Source organism: Pipistrellus kuhlii, unplaced genomic scaffold (genome assembly GCF_014108245.1).
Source record: "Pipistrellus kuhlii isolate mPipKuh1 unplaced genomic scaffold, mPipKuh1.p scaffold_m20_p_7, whole genome shotgun sequence".
NCBI lineage: Eukaryota > Metazoa > Chordata > Mammalia > Chiroptera > Vespertilionidae > Pipistrellus > Pipistrellus kuhlii.
The window spans coordinates 42,929,455-42,948,185 of NW_023425573.1; the positions used below are offsets into that span (position 1 = coordinate 42,929,455).

The following is an 18,731-nucleotide window of genomic DNA, read 5'->3' on the forward strand; positions in this document are numbered from 1 at the left end:
TTGCTGTGTATGGTCCCCAAGAGCTCCAGGAAGAGTTTCAGTTATCGATTTTATTAAACAGAAATTGAGATCAGGTCTTGCATTTCAGGGGAGCCAGTGGCATGAAGGACTTCAGGGTTGAAGGCAAGTTGTAGAATCTGGTTGCATGACAAAACCCTCATGCATTCTACTGGGAAGTGACAAAGGGTACTTTTTCTTCCACTTGTTGAGCCCTGATGTGGTCACTGGCCAGGAATTTTTGGTTAAGGATTTGACAGACCGGGTTCACCAAAAATACAATTCTAGGAAGATCCTGGCTCTTTTACAACTTGTTCATTTTGTCAGGGTAATAAAGAACGATTCAGAAATTTTAGAGGCCAGTTTTACAAAGGAGAAATTTGAAGAACATCTGGAGAAATTGGAGCCATTAGTAGTTTACAATGTTGGGTTAGATCACTTTCCCAAACTTAGTAGGAGGGCACGCAATCCTGTGTGGTCTAAGAAGATTCAAATTGAACTATTTAAGCCAGAGAGCTTTACTTTTGTGTTCCTCGTAGCCTCCCTTTCTAGCATCTCTGTCACTGTCAGTGAGCCAGGAGACCTTCATTGGGATCCTGTCCTCAGTGCTGTATGTTCCTTCCTGGTGTTTCAACTGCCAATGCGTTTTTCTTTATTCACTGTTCATAGCAAATGTATACTCAGATACAGATAGGGAGACTTTGTTATCTGACACTGCATATGGACCTCTAATCCTACTGTGTATATGGACTGTATTCTGAAACTTAGTTCCCTAGACTGCTCCCTTCCTCAAGAAGAAAGACATTGTTACCAGGTTATTAGAAAATCTGGCACTCTGAAGAATCCAGGCCCACCAGCATTGGAGATGATTTTAATTTCAGTTAATGTTGCTCTTAAAACTTAAACATTTTCAGAGATGACCAAGACGACTTGGTTCTTATTTGCGTACAAGTCTGTCTCCTGTTGTCCTTAAATTCAGTGATTATATTTTATTAATTTTTTCTAGCACTGCTAACAGGCATACTACTTGGCACTTAACTATATTCTGCAAACGATTGCCAAATAAATTAATGCCAAAAGTAAGCACCATGGTTGAATGTATTTCCCTACATGACATATTAACTGGCAAGAAGAATCTTTTAAGGAAAATTGGAGCTCACTTTTTAAAACATATATGTTATTAAAATGTTAAAATATAGAATTAAAAGTAAGTGCTGATGAATATGTGTGTGTGTGTGATTTTTGTGTGTGTGTGTATAATCAGCCAAACAAGAAGTTGTTTACAACTTCTTTCTGCAAGAGAGCACTTTTCAATAATGTGTCTAAGGGTTCTGAGGGGGGATAGGAAGGATAGAGTTGCGCAATCAGGAAATCCGAAGCCACCAAAAAACACAGGATGTCCACACACAGAATAGGTCAATCCTAGGTCAGGCACACAGATTAGGAGCCTTAGCCAACTTCAGTTGAACTCTGGGCAGACCATAATTGCAGACAATGTAAAAACAAGACCTAAGTATCAACAGTCATTTTAGTCAGAAAGAGCAAAACAATCTTAGGGGCAAGAAAATGATTTTGGGGGGGGGGGGGGAGTGACTAGCCACACCAGAGTAAAGAGATGTTAATACAAAAAGAATCTAAGCGTATACATTATTATGTAATAATTAAAATGAAATCTGAGCCAGTTTTGGAGACTAGAAATTGTATACTCACAGGAGTATGATGTTATTTGCTACTAGATGTTAAATATGTTCAGCTAATTGCCTGTCATTCAGTCCTTCCGCTTATAAATAGTCTACCCTTGGGATTTCAAATTATCAGGTAATAATTTGTGATATTTTAATTATACTTATAATAAAAGAAACATCAGATTTTTCTAAATATGACTGGAATCTTGAAATCTAAAGAAATTTATGCTCTGCCCTATTTATTATTATAAAGCCATTTATTTATGCTGCAAGCTATATCTCGGGATAAAAAATAATGGAATTTGGGATTAGGGAGGATGAAGAAGATTAATGAAAAGTTTAAAGTTTTACAGTATGGTTGATTTTTTTCCCCACTGGATATTTTGAACTGTCACTCATGTGCAGTTGTTATGGTTGTTTATCCCTAGCAAATTAGAGAGGAATTGTTAGAAGGGAAGCCAATAGAAGGAAGCAATGTGAAAACAGCAAGAAAAAAATCTAAAAGTATGATTGATGAGATACAAATAAATAAATCAGAAAAAATGTAAAAAGCAGAACTCTTTCAAGCATGTCTCAGTATTGCAGTTGATTGTAATTAAATATTATCATTCCTTTGATTTATTATTAAGAAATTATATTCAGCATATTCTCTATAAATTCTAGGAAGTATGGCAGAAATTTTAACTTAAAGACAGTAAACATAAAAATACAGTGCTTAAAATAGTAACAGCTAGCATATATTGAGTGCGTATTACCTTTTCTGGATGCTTTGTATTTATTAACTCATGCCATGCTCACACTATTCTAGGAAGTAAGTACTCTTACTGTTCCCATTTTTTATAATTGAGGAAATTAGCCATAGAGAGGTTAAGTGCCTTGTTCAAGGTCACAGTTAAAGAGTTCTCAACTCCAGATTGAAATCCGGGTGATCCAATAAATACTTGGTTATGGAGCTAGATATTTTCCAATATTTATTACAAAATATTTCAAACATATGGAATTGCAAACAACAATGCACAAGGAACATCCAAACACAACCTGAGTCTTCAAATGTCATTTTATAATGTTTACTTTATTATTCATATATATATACTATATATATATTTAATATACAGATGTCATGTCATAGAATTATACCCTTGAAACCTACGTAATTTATTAACCAATGTCACCCCAATAAATTTAACAGAAAATACAACTTTGAACACTGTGTACATTAATGGAATTGAGGTGTACCTATTGGGTATGTTCATATTGCTCAAATTACTAAGGTAAGTTTATATATTTTAAATTAGAGAACAAGTGCCAGATACGTTTTTAGAAAATATGTACCAATTTATATTACCAAAAAAGTTTATATTAAAGTATTTATTTTCTCACATCCTAGCCATCACTTTGCTTCATAAACTAGGACCTTCATTTTAAATAATTATAAAGCCATTTATTTATGCTTTCTTTTATAAATTTTATTGTATAGGTTTTTCATTTTAAATTTCATTTAGCATTTAAATCATTCAGCCATCCAAAATTCCTTTGGCTATTAGAAGTGTCTGGAATGAAGGATAATGGGAACTGCCTGACTCTGAAACTCCCAATATGTTTCGTGAACAATGCAATACAAAACAATAACAACAATTAAAAAGACACAAAACCCATACAACAGCAAAACTAGAAATCAGAGAATGCCCAAACTTCAAAATGCCCGTGAAGAAAAAGTAAAATTCAACCCAAATGCATTCTCTCTCATGCTCCAAAGGCTTTACAGAGAATGTGGTCTAAATTTAAGTTGAAATGACTGACAGAAAGAGAACACTCCCACTAATGGTGAAAATACTTGGGAGAAAAGCATTTCCTACTAACTTCTTTGTATCAATTATTGAATAGCCTCTACTTTGCCACTCTGTTTTGAAATAAACTACTAAGTATATTCTATATAATGCCAATGCTTCAAGTTATGCTTAATGACAGTAACATATCTGCCTGTGAGAAATGAAATCATTGATAAATTTAAACTCAGCTCTCAATTATCCTTAATCTGGGCATCCACAGAAGAAAATGGAAGGACAGAGAGAGAAGGGGAGGACTAAGTCAAAGCCAAGATCACAGCCAATATCATATGGCAGAAGCAGTCCAGTGAGCATCAATGATACTTCAGCTCAAACCACCAAAAATATTTCACTGGGCACACCCGAGTTAGCATATATTTTCACCACTCAACTAGCTATACTATGATGGAGAAGTCATGAAACTCATCAATGTCTGTTTCCTTATTTATAAATGGTGATCACAAGGATGACATGAGAGAACATGAGATAATAGAAACATGTAGTCCAGTGCCTCACAAATGGTAGTCACTCAGTAAGTGTGACCAAAATTATAATTGCTTTAATTATGACAAATACACTATTAGCTCATTTTCAAATGCTTGAAAATTGTTATAAGGAGAATACTTTTCTGTCATAATGCCTCTCTTTTTCTCATATTGATGCTGGTTGTGTTACTTTGAGCTGATATCCAAGATACATGGCTTGCACTTTAATCAATATAAAATATTAGTGCAACTAGAACTTGTTAGAGTCCAAACTTAATTTGATACAATTCTTGCCAAAAGCGCACTTTAGCTTTCGATTTTTTAGAAAGGCAGTCTAATGGACAGATTAACTATTAATCTTTCTATATTTTTCAGGTTTTAGTGTGCTGTATTAAGATCACTCCCCAGAAAGCATAGTGCCTGGACCATATTTTATAAATTCCCCTCAGAAATGCTTTTATCTAAGTGTGACTTAATTATTAATAATTTATAATCTTTTCTTAGCCATCTAGAAGTCAGATGCAAGTCGGTTCCATTTGATAAGTACTTGCATTTCTTTGACATACTATAGAAGTCAGTGCTCACTATCCATTCATTTACATAGTCAACCACCCACAATACCTTCATTCAGTATCAAAATTATCACTAAGGAGCCTGGCCTGTATGGCTCAGTAGTTGAATATCGACCCAAGATCCAGAAGGTCAGGGTTCAATACCAGGTCAGAGTTTTCTCAGATTGTGAGCTTGATTCTCATTAGAGGGCGTGCAGGAGGCAGCCAATGGATGGTTCTTTTTTTTTTTTTTTTTTTTTTTTTTGGATGGTTCTTATCATTTATGTTTCTATCTCTCTTTCCCTCTTCCTTCTTCTTTAAAATCAATAAAAACATTTTAAAAATTTAAAAAAATATATCACTAAGGAAGTCTTCTGGGATAACTGAATTGTGAGAGAGAGTTAGCATGGACAGAGTCAGTCCTGTCCTGCAGGCTTTCTGTATATGGCCTGTTTAACTCTTATGACCTTGTGCAATACATGAGTGATTCTGGTTTACATGTGAAGAAACATGACTCAGGCAATGTTATAATGCTTTGAAAAGAGAATGTTTTACTTTAGTCTTTTCTACTTGAACTAATGTAGTCTCTATTCTTTTAAATAGTCTATTGATGCTGTGATTTGAGTCTAATCAATATTCCGATTTCATCTGAAGACCCTTCAGTTCACCCACATGCCTTTGGGGTCTGGTTATGGATTACAGCAGAACAGAGAAGATCTGCTTATATAGATCAAGGTTATGTAGCTATTTTGGCAGATACAGGGTAGTATTGATTTACATTGCAGTTACTATTAACTAAAATCCCTTGGCAGTTTTCTCTGTTACAGAAAAGTATCTCCACTGTACTCGTGTAGATGGGATTTTTTGGTTCAACTTTCATAACCATACATATATTCCCATTATATTTTATTTTATTAGATTTGGCCCATCATTCTCAGATATAAAAATCTTATTACAATTAAAATTCACATTTACTTCCCATTTATTTGGTGCCAATGTACTAGGCATTGTCACTTATATTATTTTACCGTATTTTTCGGACCATAAGACGCACTTTTTTCCCCCCAGAAGTGGGGGGGAAAAGTCCCTGTGTCTTATGGTCCAAATATAGCCTACACATATACTTTAAAAAAAAAAGTTTTTTTACTTGCCCGGCTCTGTGTGGTCTCTGTGTGCTTGCCCGGCTCTAGCATGGTTCTAAATGCTGCTGTTTACTTTACAGGGTTGATTACATGTGTTTATGACTGTGATGTTGGGTTTTAATGCACATAAAATATTTTAGGACACTATTTGTTTCAGAATCTTTTTTTCTTCATTTCCCTTTTCTAAAAACTGGTGCGTCTTATGGTCCGGAGCATCTTATGGTCCGAAAAATACGGTATTTTATTCTTATTTAACCCAAAGAAAAACACCAATTTTATGACTGAAGGTTCAAGAATATTGAGTAACTTGACTGAGACCTCTCAGAACATTAATAACAGAATTTAGCTTTTGAATGCATGTCTATATAATTTCAAAGTTCATGATTTCATTTGTATATTATTTATACTAACCTGTAATCATAAGTCATTAAGAAATCTTTTTATTTACACTCAAGGAACACCATGTAAGTAGTTCAATTTTGAAAGCACATTTAATATATTAAAGAAATAAAATTTCAAATGTAAGAACAAACTTAAGTATCTGTAGCCTGTTTATAAATTGTGTTGTTGCTGTAGATGTGTTTGTATGTACATATGTTTGTATGTACATAAATGATTCTTAACCAACTTTTAATGTGTTAGTTTTTTTTGCATGATATTGAGCAAGGTACTTGGAAAATAAGCAAATTTTAAAATGAACAATTGTTAGTTTTTTAAAGCATTAATCTGGAAAGAAAGATCCAAGTAGATACATGCCATTATGCATACTCCATATTTATCTCTTTAAAATTGTTTCACACCCCATCCTTATAACATGCCTTGAGGGAAGTAGACATAAGGTAAGAAGCTGTTGCTATTGTGAAAATGTTTCTCTCTAGTCACAAGTGACTGTACCAAGGGGAAATAAATTCATAGGCTGGGCTAGACCAATTAAGAGTATCTTTTTACAGTTTTTGAGATATAGGCATATGGGAGAAATTAAACTGAAAATCAAATAAAATTGAAGCTGGGATGGCAGCTACAATATCAAATAAGATATAGATGACTTATATCTTTGTAGCTATGTAAACAATTGATCATATTTAAATACATAATGAAAAATAATTGAAAGAACATTATTTTCTTTAGAGAAATTGATGACAAATATAAATCTCATGAGTCAAATTCAAGATAATTAGTTTATATTTGTGCTTTTTTATATAATGAGTAGAAAGTTAAAGATTGATAATAGCCATGGGGAAAAATAATAAATTTTGTTTTGACTTGTTAAGTTTCTCTCTTTGGTGGGTTTGCCACATAAATTACAGAAGAAAAATAGTATTTTGGGAAATGTACTCAGTAAGTATTCATGTATAGTAATTAAAACTGTGCTTGCCTATGCATTCACCAAAAGAAATGACATACCAAAAGGGAAAGGCATAACTTTAAGGGATATCAAAGTTAAAATTTGGAGGGAAAAACTGTGTCAAATGGAGTATTCAGAATCATAAGGGTGGATAATGCTGCCATGAACATAGGATTGCATTTAACTTTGCAAACAAATGTTTTCCTTTTTTTAATGTAGATATAACAAACAAAAAAACAACACAAAACAAACAAAAAAAAACCTCATAGACACACTCAACAGTATGGTGGTTATCAGAGAAAAAAATGGGAGTGGAGGGGTAGAGAAGGGTAGAGGGGGTTGAATGTGTGGTGATGGAAGGAAATTTGACTTTACACAACACAGTATTCAGATTATGTATCATAGAATTGTACACTTGAAACCTACATAATTTCATTAACTAATGTCACCCCAATAAATTTAATTTTAAGAAAAACAAGAGAAGAGTAGGGTTCAGAGGCAATGAAGACTGCCTTTAGGAAAGGAAAGCCTAGTTAATAGTTAAATGCAGATGAGAGTGAAATATCTGGATTCCCCACCTCCCACCTCCAAATCTCTAGCAGCTTTAGAACTCATTAAAAGCTGAAAGGGAAAGCAATATTTCAGTAAGAGGAAAAGGATTCAGTGGAGAGGTAAAGAAAACAGAATGAGTTACACATGAAATTACAAATTAAGCCCAATATTAAGTATAACAGGACCTAATTTAACAGCTCAGTTTTCTACAAAACTCAGGACTTTTCTTTGAATACTTTTCTTTGAATACTGTTACCTTTTATTTATGTTTTCCCTAAACTTTTTAATTTAAAATTTTTCTTTCTACAGTATAGCTAAATTCAATAGGGAGCTAAAAAAATACATTTTTTTGCAGGTGCAAAATTGAAAATGGCTTCCCCAGAACCTAAGGGCCTTGCCCTCTTCACGAGGGAGTCTCTAGAACTTATGGAACAGCGTATTGCTAAAAAACACAATGAGGAACAAGAGGAAGATTTAAAGCCAAACACTGACTTGGAAGTTGGAAAAGAGCTTCCACTTGTTTATGGAAATCTTCCTAAAGGAATGGTGTCAGAGCCCTTGGAAGACGTGGATCCATACTACCAGAATAAAAATGTAAGGATCAGTGGAACTTACTGTGACCACATTTGTTTTTCAGACATGCAAAAAAAATGTAATTGAGATAAGACATAAAAAGAGAATGAAGAACAAATTAGAAAATAATTTTAAATTATATAAAACTACATAGGACGTCCCACACATATTTGAGAATTTTATCAAAAGTCACTGTTTACCTGGTTGGCTAGTTTGTTTGGGGATACTTTACTTTGTAATAGGCTATACTGTTATACTTTTTTTTAAAAAAAATTTTCTCCCCACCTGTGAACATGAGATGTCTTTACATTTATTTAGATCTTCTTTATTTCAACAATGTTTTGCAGTTTCCAATGTACATGTGTTTGCTTTTATTAAATGTATTCCTAAGTATTATATCCTTTATGGTGATATTATACTAGTGCATGGAACTAGAGGCCTGATGCATGACATTTGTGCTTGGGGAGGAGGATGTGTCCCTCAGCCCAGCCTGTGCACTCTTGCAGTTCAAGAGTGCATGTCTCAGTGGATGTCTACTTGTCGGCTTAAGCCCCCACCCCACTTACCACCAGGGGACAGCTCCTGTGTGAAGAATCAGCAAGATTTGAAGACTGATTAATAATGCCAACGTCTTTAGCCTGAAAAAATGGTGGTGCTGCTGACAGAAATGCAGTAACTATAAAAAAGATCAAGTTTGGGGGACAAAATGATTAGCCCCACTGTGGACAAATGTAATTTGATGTTTTTGTAAAGCAAGCACGTCAAACTCACAGCCCGTGGGCCCCATGCGGCCCACAATGAATATTTTTGTGGCCCAGCCAATTTAATGGTATGTAAGAAACATTTTAATAAAAATTTCATAACTTAATTTTTACAATATCCTGTTATACATAATTATTAATAACGAACTACAATGTTTGCTAACGACCAATCACTGAAATCATGTTGCATCATTTCCCTTACACGCCTTACACCCAGGCACGCCATTTCTCTCCACTAACACTAGCAGTGAATATTTTAGCAGCCAATTTCCACGTCATTAGTCTTGGACTGACTTGTTTGGTTGTACACAACAAGAAATATTTCACTTTGGGAGAACAAGAAAAATAGGTTTATTTGCATTATGTTATTTATTTGTACAGTTATTCATTGTCTGGTAAGTTAATGTTCAAGAAAAAGTATTAATTTTCATAGAAGCATAGATCAGATGTTAAAATCTCAAAGGGAAGGTATGGGAGGGTGGGGTTCATGACAGAAATGACCATTGTCAATATGTTGCATAGTTGGTTAGATTATGTAGTTTATGTTCTAATTTCACATGATCTTCTTTTTTGCCTTACAGACTTTCATGGTATTAAATAAGAAGAGAAAAATTTTCAGATTTAATGCCACCTGGTGTACATTGTCTCCTTTCAATTCGATTAGAAGAGCAACTGTTAAGATTTTGGTACATCCATATCCTTTGCTATTGGCTTTAGAATGTACAAATATCAAATGCAACCATTCTATTCAAATATTGCTGCAGTCATTTCCTCTTTTGAATTGATATCTCATTTTAGGTTAAATACAAATTTGGATTATAACTGCACTAAGTGTTTAATATTTGAAAATGCATTTAAACATTAATAAATCTTAATTTTTATCACTTATCAATATGACATATGTTTTTGATAATTTAAGAAATGATTTTATCTCATACATGTATATACATATAAACAGATTTAGAAACATATATTTCCAATATTATTTATTATCTATTATTCCTTGACCACAATCTACTCTTTTTCGACTTTTAATTTTGATTAGCGTACTGGTTGACTGCATATTTATGTCCCTGATTAAGTGGCCAAAGTGGGGACCAGAATTACAGTAAGTTATATAATTTTATTGTATGTAATCTCATATAAGATTATATTTTGTATTTACATGTGGAGTTATAGTACATTACCTACTAAGTATTATAACATTGCATAATTTATTATTTATAATGTATATATGATATTCATTGTACATAATATGATATTTACACATATACCATGATTAATGAATTTGCCAAATAGAACTCTACATATATATCAACTAATCAATTTTAATGTTTTTTTTTTACCCTTTAATTATTTCTAAACCTGTTAGGTTAACATTGTGTAAATTTGAGTCTTTAGCTGTTTATGTCTATGGTATTATTTTAAAGTTAATCACTAAGGATTAATGTAATATTTCAGTGCCTCAGATTTTAACTATTGCAATCCCATACCTGATTTGCTTCAAACTCAAATCACTTTCTTTTTATTCTTTAAGAAAAGTTGTTATTTTTCTTTCTCTTTTCTGAGAGATGTGAGTAGATTGAGTTGCATTAGCCTATAATGATGGAAAGGCCCATTACATTTTCTAGGGATGAAGGCTTTTTTTGATGCTACCTCTCAAATTTAATTCTCTTCTTAAAACTAGTTGACTTTGAAGATAAATATAGTGCTGACTCACTATAAAAAATCCTTACTTAAACATATAATAAAATTTTTTCTTTAAACCTCTTTACAATTCAGTGTGTTCCCCAATATGGAATAAAGTTGATATGTTATATTTTCACCATTTATCTAAATATATATAGAGAATATAACCTTGAGCTAGGATTTGTTGAAAAAATAATTGATAATCAAATTGTATGGCTAATGCCATGAGACATATGCCACCACAGAAGCACTATCTAAGCCTGCCTGGGGTTCTAAGGGCACTTGCTGTTCTTATTGACCGGTTGGTTGCTTGGTTCATTAGTTGATTGCTTGCCAGACAGTTATCATAGACATTGTATTTCAGAACTGACAATGTATTATTTAACTATATATATATATAAATATATATATATATTTATATTTATATTTATATTTATATTTATAATTTTAATATGTAAATTTGTCTGCAGGATCACTTTGCTTGCAATTTACACATTTGAAATACTTGTAAAACTCATTGCAAGAGGCATCTGGACAGGATCTTTCTATTTCTTTGGTGATCCATGGAACTGGCTTGACTTCAGTGTAACTTTGTTTGAGTGAGTATTTAAGTTGTGAACATGTTAATGCCTTGCTAAGCATATGCTTTTCATGAAAAAATTGAAGTTGGCAAAATTTTCTGCCTGAAAAATTTTGCAAATATAGAATATTTTATAAATTCTAATCTAAGTGAGTTCTCTGAGACAGCTCCAACTGAGCTAGGTCATAGAGTATGGAATAAAAATGAAAGAAATGGGATATTCTCTATGCTTTCTATATGAAATGAAAGAAATAGAGGTTGATTTTTGCTTTTTAAGTTAGATTTAGAGAGCAGAAAATCTTCTGGAGACTTAGTAGAGGATATTGGCATATTTGGTTCTGTCTCACATTTACATTTTTTTAGCTACCTTTCTTAATACCAATAAATATATTAGATATATAAATAAGATATTTTAAAAATACACACACATACATTTTCTACATTTTATAGTGTTGTTACATTATCTAATGGTATACATGTGTATTTATTTTTTCAGTGCATCTGTTTAATATACTTTGCTTTGTAGCTGAGTGATCAATGGTGTTGAACTCCTATTATAGAAATTAAAAATAATACTCTATTTCTAGATTTTGAGTCAAGAATTTTTCATCAAAAAATATTTATAAAGGTTAATAATTAGTGTCTGCCATATGGTATGCAATAAAAAATAGTAGCTAAAATTATTGCAATTATCACTAGTACTTCTACTATTACTATCACTAATGGCCTGATGTACAAAATTCGTGCATGAGAGTTGGGTGAGGTGTCCCTAAGCCCAGCCTGCACCCCTTCCAATCTGAGGCCCCTCAGGGGATGTCTAACAGGCGGTTTAGGATCAGACCTAAACTGGCAGTTGGACATCCCTCTCACAATCTGGGACTGCTGGCTCCTAACAGCTCACCCTGCCTGCCTGCCTGATCGCCCCTAACCACTCTGCATGCTGGCCTGCTTGCCCCCAAATGCTGCCACCCCCCTTACAGGCTTCTCCCCTGCAACTTCCCTTCCTGCTGCCCCCACCCTGCCAACCTGCTTGCCCCCAACTCCTACCCCAAACCTGATCGCCCCCAATAGTCCCCCCTCTGCCGGCCTGCTGGCCTCCAACTACCTGCCTCCTACCGGCCTGATCACCCCAACTGCTCGCCCCTCCTGGCCTGATCTCCTCTAACTGCCTTTGCCTCAGCCCCTCCACCAAGGCTTTGTCCAGAAGGACATCCAGAAGGTCTCCTGGTCTAATTAGCATATTGCCCTTTTATTAGTATATAGATTATTAGTATAGATTATTTCTGCTGTTTTTGTTAGCAAGCACTTAGTTAATAGCTAACATTTAGATATGTTATAGCATGTGCCAGTTGCTTTTCTATGCATCTTACATATATTAGCTCACCTAGTCCAAATCCTCTGAAAAAGGAAGTATTAACCACACCTTACTTCTGAGGAAACTGAGGCAAGCAAGGTTAAGTAATTTTTCTCTGTCACACAGCTAGTTAAGAGTGGATTTCTACCCAGGCAGTCTGGATCCAGAGTCTGTGCTCTGGACCAGTATGTACCCTGCCTTCTGCTATCACCACCATTACCATTGTCATCATCAGAATCACCTAAACCCTTACATCGAAGTTCATTCCTTTAAAAGACTGTGGTTTTGTATTTAAAATAATCTTTTTGTTAGTTAGGTAACAAAATATTTATGAAGATGACATAAATATGGACTTAAGAGAACTCACAGTGTCAAAACTTGATAAATTCTCATAATTTGTTTGTGGATTAATTGTAGCAATCTTCATCTTCCAATCAGTAATAAAACTATTTTCAAAATGGAGCAATGGAAGCAAGGGAAATGTTTGGATTATGGCTTTAAAAATAAGTTTTAAAGAACATAAGGAGTTGAAGATACATCCTATAACCTCTAAATAACTCTAACTTAATTCCACAGGCACATAACAATATATTCACCTCTAAACTTCATACCAATATTTAGAGTTGCAAGAAGTTTGAGAATTTTGAAAATTATTCCCTTAAACGAAGGTAAGAAATAATATTGAGTTTCTTTTCTTCATTTTGTTTCATGTACTCCCATATAATCATTTGAATTTCTCTGTTGTTGTTTGGAAAAATATTAAATTGAATACTGCTTCAGCTTATTCAATTAATGAATTATCTGATCTTTAAATTTGTTTCAGTCACTACAGGAAAAGCAAAATAAATTACACATTTGATTTATTTATTTGAGGTGGGTTCTTTAATTATAAAATATAGATATCAATAAAAATAATTTTTCTATTTTTAATATTTATTTATTTATACTTACATCTTAAATATGAACTTATATAATTGTCTTTAGACTTCCTAGAGAGATAGCATCCTAGACAGATATCTAATATAACTTCTTATTTTTCTAATTGCATCTAACAACCAGATGAAATGAATAAAGAAATATAAAATAAGATAAATAAATTCCTTTTTGTTCTGAGTGCTTGGAACAAAAGCACTCAGTATTTCATATGCTACAACATTCAAGGAATTCCTGCTAAACAATGCTGTGACCACATTGATGGAAGATGCTGAGGACAAATTTTAGCTCTTATTCCTGAAGATCCCTTAAAACCTTCTAATTTGTTATTCAGAATGAATAAAAACAACAAAGTAGGAAAACTCCAATCAGGTTTTTGGTTTTTTTCCTGCTGTGATTTAGAGTAGTATGAAATAGTTAGATCAATAAATCCTGAGGCAGGTGTGATAATACCAAAACTAAGAACTCCAGGCAGCTTTTGTGCACTGGCACACCACAAAGAATGCCAAACACATGCATACTAGGTATCAATCCAAACTAATTTCAGGTTGGCAAAACAGCAAAAAGATTGGGGAGTGTGGTGATAGATGCATAACCGTGTGACCATACTAAAACATTAAACTGTACACATTAAATGGGTGACTTGTATGGTTTGTGAGCTATAACTCAGTAGAGGTGTATAATAAACATGATTTGTGACAAGACAGTTTTGCCAAACCCAGTGAAGAAACCAGTGAGAATTGCCCTGCTAGGAATAGTCACAGTCTGAACTTCCTTACTGGTCTCTGCAAATCACTAGAACATAAAATTGCATCAACTGCATCTTCATCTTGGCAAGGATTATAGAAGAAATCAGGTGGGTCCCAGTTAATGCAAGAGGAATACACACACTGGAGTTGAGCGCACACAGGCTGGTAGGACCTGCTCTTTGCAAGGGAGAAAGGAATCATGGCACATAGCAGCAATATAAAATGTATAAAAATATTTTGCAACACAGAAAGAGAAACATACTATTTAAAAGAATGAAAATAATTATTTTTTTCTTTAAAAACTCTCAGAAATAGGAGCAAGCATAAAAAAAAATCATATTTTGTAGTCCCAATAGAAGAAAATTGAGACTCTTTTAAGCAAAAGAGGAAAATTAGATTATAAAATGACAAGTAAAAATACTGTTAAAACTAAAATATGATAAAATTATACAATAGTAACTTTAGTTAATATTTGATGGCAGTAAAATATAGTATCATCTGTATAGTATTATGGTAAAGCAAAACATGTTGTACAGAAAAATTAGACATTCTATATTAATACAGTAGAACCAAAATTTGGATGGATTAATAAAGGAGAGAAAACTTAAGTTTCATTTTATGGATAATAAGTAATACTAAAAAGGAGACAGAATAATGTAAAAGACAAATTATTAAAAAATACACTAGAATTTTTAAATCACTTAAATTGAGAAAGATCTTAGTCACAAATGGAAAAGGCTAATTTTATACTAGATAAATAAATAAACAAACAAACAAATGATGCATTCATAAAAGTATTATAAAACTCCTACAAGTTCAAAAACAAAGATAAAGAACCTATGGAAAGGTAATCCTTAGATCTCGTGAGTGGACAGTAGAGTTTCAGAACTTGGAGGGCATGTAGGCAGGGAGGTTATGACACCAGAACTTCATACCTGTTTCTCATTTATATGTGAAGTCAACAGAAAAATAATCTCAGTCACCTAAGAATTCTTGAATTTTACATGTGTCTTTCTTGAATGTCTGCTAAAAAACAAAAATATAAAAATAAAATATTCAACAATGAGAAGATTTACTATCAAAAGTAATCACAATGAAATCTTAAATCATTTCAACAGAGAATGAATTCCAAATTATGTTGTTAGTGGGTTGCAAAACAAAATACAAATATTATAAATTATAAATTCTAGCATGGACATCTGAGGGTCATTTTTGAACTAGAAACATATGTTGTTTGTGTTTTTAAAAACTTTGGAATAGATACCAACCTTATAAAAATCTGGTCATTTCACATTCAAATCTAGATTAATTTGGATAAATTGTCAGCATCAATCCAACCAAATTCCTGGATGCAACTACCACCTGTAATTGAAGAGCAGCTTACCGTTTAGGTCAGGCACATTTATCAAATCTCCTCCACTCCCTACTTGCACGAATTTATATTTTCTGACAAGTCTTTGTAAGAATATCAGCCAAAACCAGTTTGGCTCAGGGGATAGAGCATCAGCCTGCGGACTGAAAGGTCCCAGGTTCGATTCCGGTCAAGGGCATGTACCTTGGTTGCGGGCACATCCCCAGTAGGGAGTGTGCAAGAGGCAGCTGATCAATGATTCTCTTTCATCCATGTTTCTAACTCTCTATCCCTCTCTCTTCCTCCCTATGAAAAATCAATAAAATATATATTTTTAAAAAGAATATCAATATTATCTTTCCTGTAAATCATAAAAAATACTATCTAATGCAAAATCCATACAATTCAACTATTATAATTAGGTCAGAGGTTCAAAATTATATTAACAAAATGAGAACTAGAAACTGAGAAATGTGAGAAGACTATAGTAGATACAGTTTTATTTTTTATGTAGATAGTACATTTGTTCAAAATAAGAATTTAAGTTTGATACAAGTGCTCACAATAGACATGCTAGAAGCAAAAAGAAAAATATCAAAGTTAATTTAGGAAAGACAAAACACATAGAAAATCATAAGGGAAATATAAAACTAAGAAATCAAAATGGCAAAGGCCAATCCAAAATAAAGGCAACTTATGAAAATAAAAATAATCGGGTTAAAATTTTCTGTCAAGATGTAGAGACTTTGATATTAAATCAGAAATAAATTAAACTCCACCAGAGATACCTAAACTAAAACAAAATAAAAGTTTAAAACTAAAATGAAGGGGAAAATAAAACCAAGAAATCAAAGTCAGTTGGCATATGGTAGGTAACAATGAATGATAGGTAACAAAGGAAATTATTAATAAATTTGATTCTGTAAAATTGGATGGTGACTTTTTTACCTTCAAACAAAATGTAACCAATAGATTGAAACTCACAAAACTTGATTTATATATACTGTATATCTATACACACATACATATATTCACACACACACACACACACACACACACACACACACACACGTGTGTGTGTGTTCTTATTTAAGAACTACTCCAATAGAACAATATGAAACATTTTTCAGTAAAATAATATACAGACGACTCAGGATGGTTGCCAAACAGAAGTACAATGCAAATATACATGTTTTAAAAGTTCATTATGGTAGTCACAGAAATTACATTACAGTAAAGTGACCCCATTTTTCTTCTAATAAAATGGAAATACTTGTTAAATATTTCATTTTTAATGAAGACTTGGTTATATACATATGTAGTGTTTGGTTTATCCATTGGTTTTACACCTCTTATTTAATCAGCTCCAAAAAAATGAATTCTTAAAAATTAATAAAAGAATATTATAAAATACTGCTGTTTCAAACTAGTTTTTGTTTCAACATTTTCAGCTCATTTTGATGAATAACTCTATCTCTTTACTTATGCTTATAAACAATAGTGATTGGTTTGAAAAACAGTAACCAAGAGAGAAAGCCTGTCCTTTATGTAGTAAAGAGAAACAAGTAACTAATTATATATTTTATATGAAAATATATAATTACCTTATTTTGTTAAATATAAAAAATTAGCAATTATACAAAAACCTTACAGTTTGGTGTTTTATTTATCTTATTTATTAGCCCTAGATAACGGTAAATTAGATTATGAAATACAAAGCTACCAATTTCAATGGATATGTATTTGCCATGGGAAAAGTTTGCTAATGCTTCTTTACAGAAGTATTTTACTTTATTGGAAACAAATTTGTCTCTTTTCAGGTGTGAAGTCTTATGTAGGGATCCTGCTCCGATGCTTGAAGAAACTTACTGGCATCATTGTCCTTACTCTATTTTTTCTGATCGTGTTTTCTCTCATTGGGATGGGGTTCTTCATGGGCAACCTGAAGCATAAATGTTTCCGGTGGCCCCAGGAAAATGAAACGGAAATACTGCACAACAGAACCCGAAACCCATGTTATACTCGAGGTAAGAATCGCTTGCTTTCTATGTCAAACCATTTAAATGTTTCTGTAGGGGAGTGGGGGTATTTTTAGTTCTATTTTTTTAATTGAGGTATAATTCATATACCATAGTAGTCACAGTTTTAGTGTGTTCACAAGGTTGTATAACCATCACCAATATCTAATTCTGGAACATTTGCATCACCCTAAACAGAAACTCCTATCCATTTCCATTCATTTCTCATTCCCCTTTCACCAGCCATTGGCAACTACTAATCTACTTTTTGTGTCTATATACTTTATTGTTCTGGACATTTCATATAAATGGAATCAAGCAGTATATGGACTTTTATGACTAACTCCTTTTACTTTCTTTTTTTTGGGGGGGGGTGGGACTGAGAATGTCTATTCTAATCTATTTCTCTTTGAGTTATTTGCCTGTTTATTATTGAATCAAAATAAAGTTTTATATATCCTGGGTTCTAGACTCTTATCAGATACATGATTTGAAAACATTTTCTCCATCCTATGGGTTGTCTTTTCACTTTCGTGATAGCATCTTTTGGATCTCTAAAGTTTTCGATTTTGAGCATATTTTAGGCTGATAGAAATAATATTTACCATAATCTTGCAGAGGAGACATGAATAATTCCTGTTACAAAGAAGGAAATAAAGTTCAGAAAAATTTAGTGAATGCTCCAGAATACTGTAACTATTCTAACCAAGCACAATCCGGGTTTAATACCCATTCCTTTTACACAGAACATACTCTTACTGGATTTTTCTCTCACATTAAAATTATCAGGTTCTTTCTGACTCTATTTAGAAAAAATAAAAGCATATTTTTCAACTAATAAAAACAAATTATTGTTTAACCTTATGTAGTCCTTCTATTTTAATTTATACTTTGGATTTAATAAGTTCTAAAATAAATCTTAATCAATTTTACTCTTTAGTTTTCCCCCTGAAATGATAATGATGCAAGTAATACAGAATTATTAGCATATGAGTATGTGAAATTTTTCCTTATGATATGTGTCTATTTCAAGGACATTAGGAGATAGATATTAAATGTTAGATTCCAATTGCAATACCCTTTGGTTCCTTTGACAATGTAATAAAATATGCTAATTACTCAAAAATAATTTTTGCTACT

At 32.8% G+C, this 18,731-nt stretch overlaps 1 protein-coding gene across 2 annotated transcripts in view; it reads left to right on the top strand.

The window, feature by feature from the left end:
• Positions 1-18,731, top strand: part of SCN7A (sodium voltage-gated channel alpha subunit 7) — a 71,035-nt gene that overhangs the window by 9,171 nt on the left and 43,133 nt on the right. The window contains exons 2-7 of one of the 2 annotated variants that reach the window (XM_036421609.2): positions 7,939-8,177; positions 9,499-9,613; positions 9,938-10,025; positions 11,077-11,205; positions 13,117-13,208; positions 17,394-17,600. In XM_036421609.2, the coding sequence (XP_036277502.1) occupies positions 7,939-8,177; positions 9,499-9,613; positions 9,938-10,025; positions 11,077-11,205; positions 13,117-13,208; positions 17,394-17,600 (870 nt within the window). Of the gene's footprint in view, positions 1-7,938; positions 8,178-9,498; positions 9,614-9,935; positions 10,026-11,076; positions 11,206-13,116; positions 13,209-17,393; positions 17,601-18,731 lie in introns of both variants that reach the window. The other variant, XM_045575380.1, reaches the window with a different exon arrangement.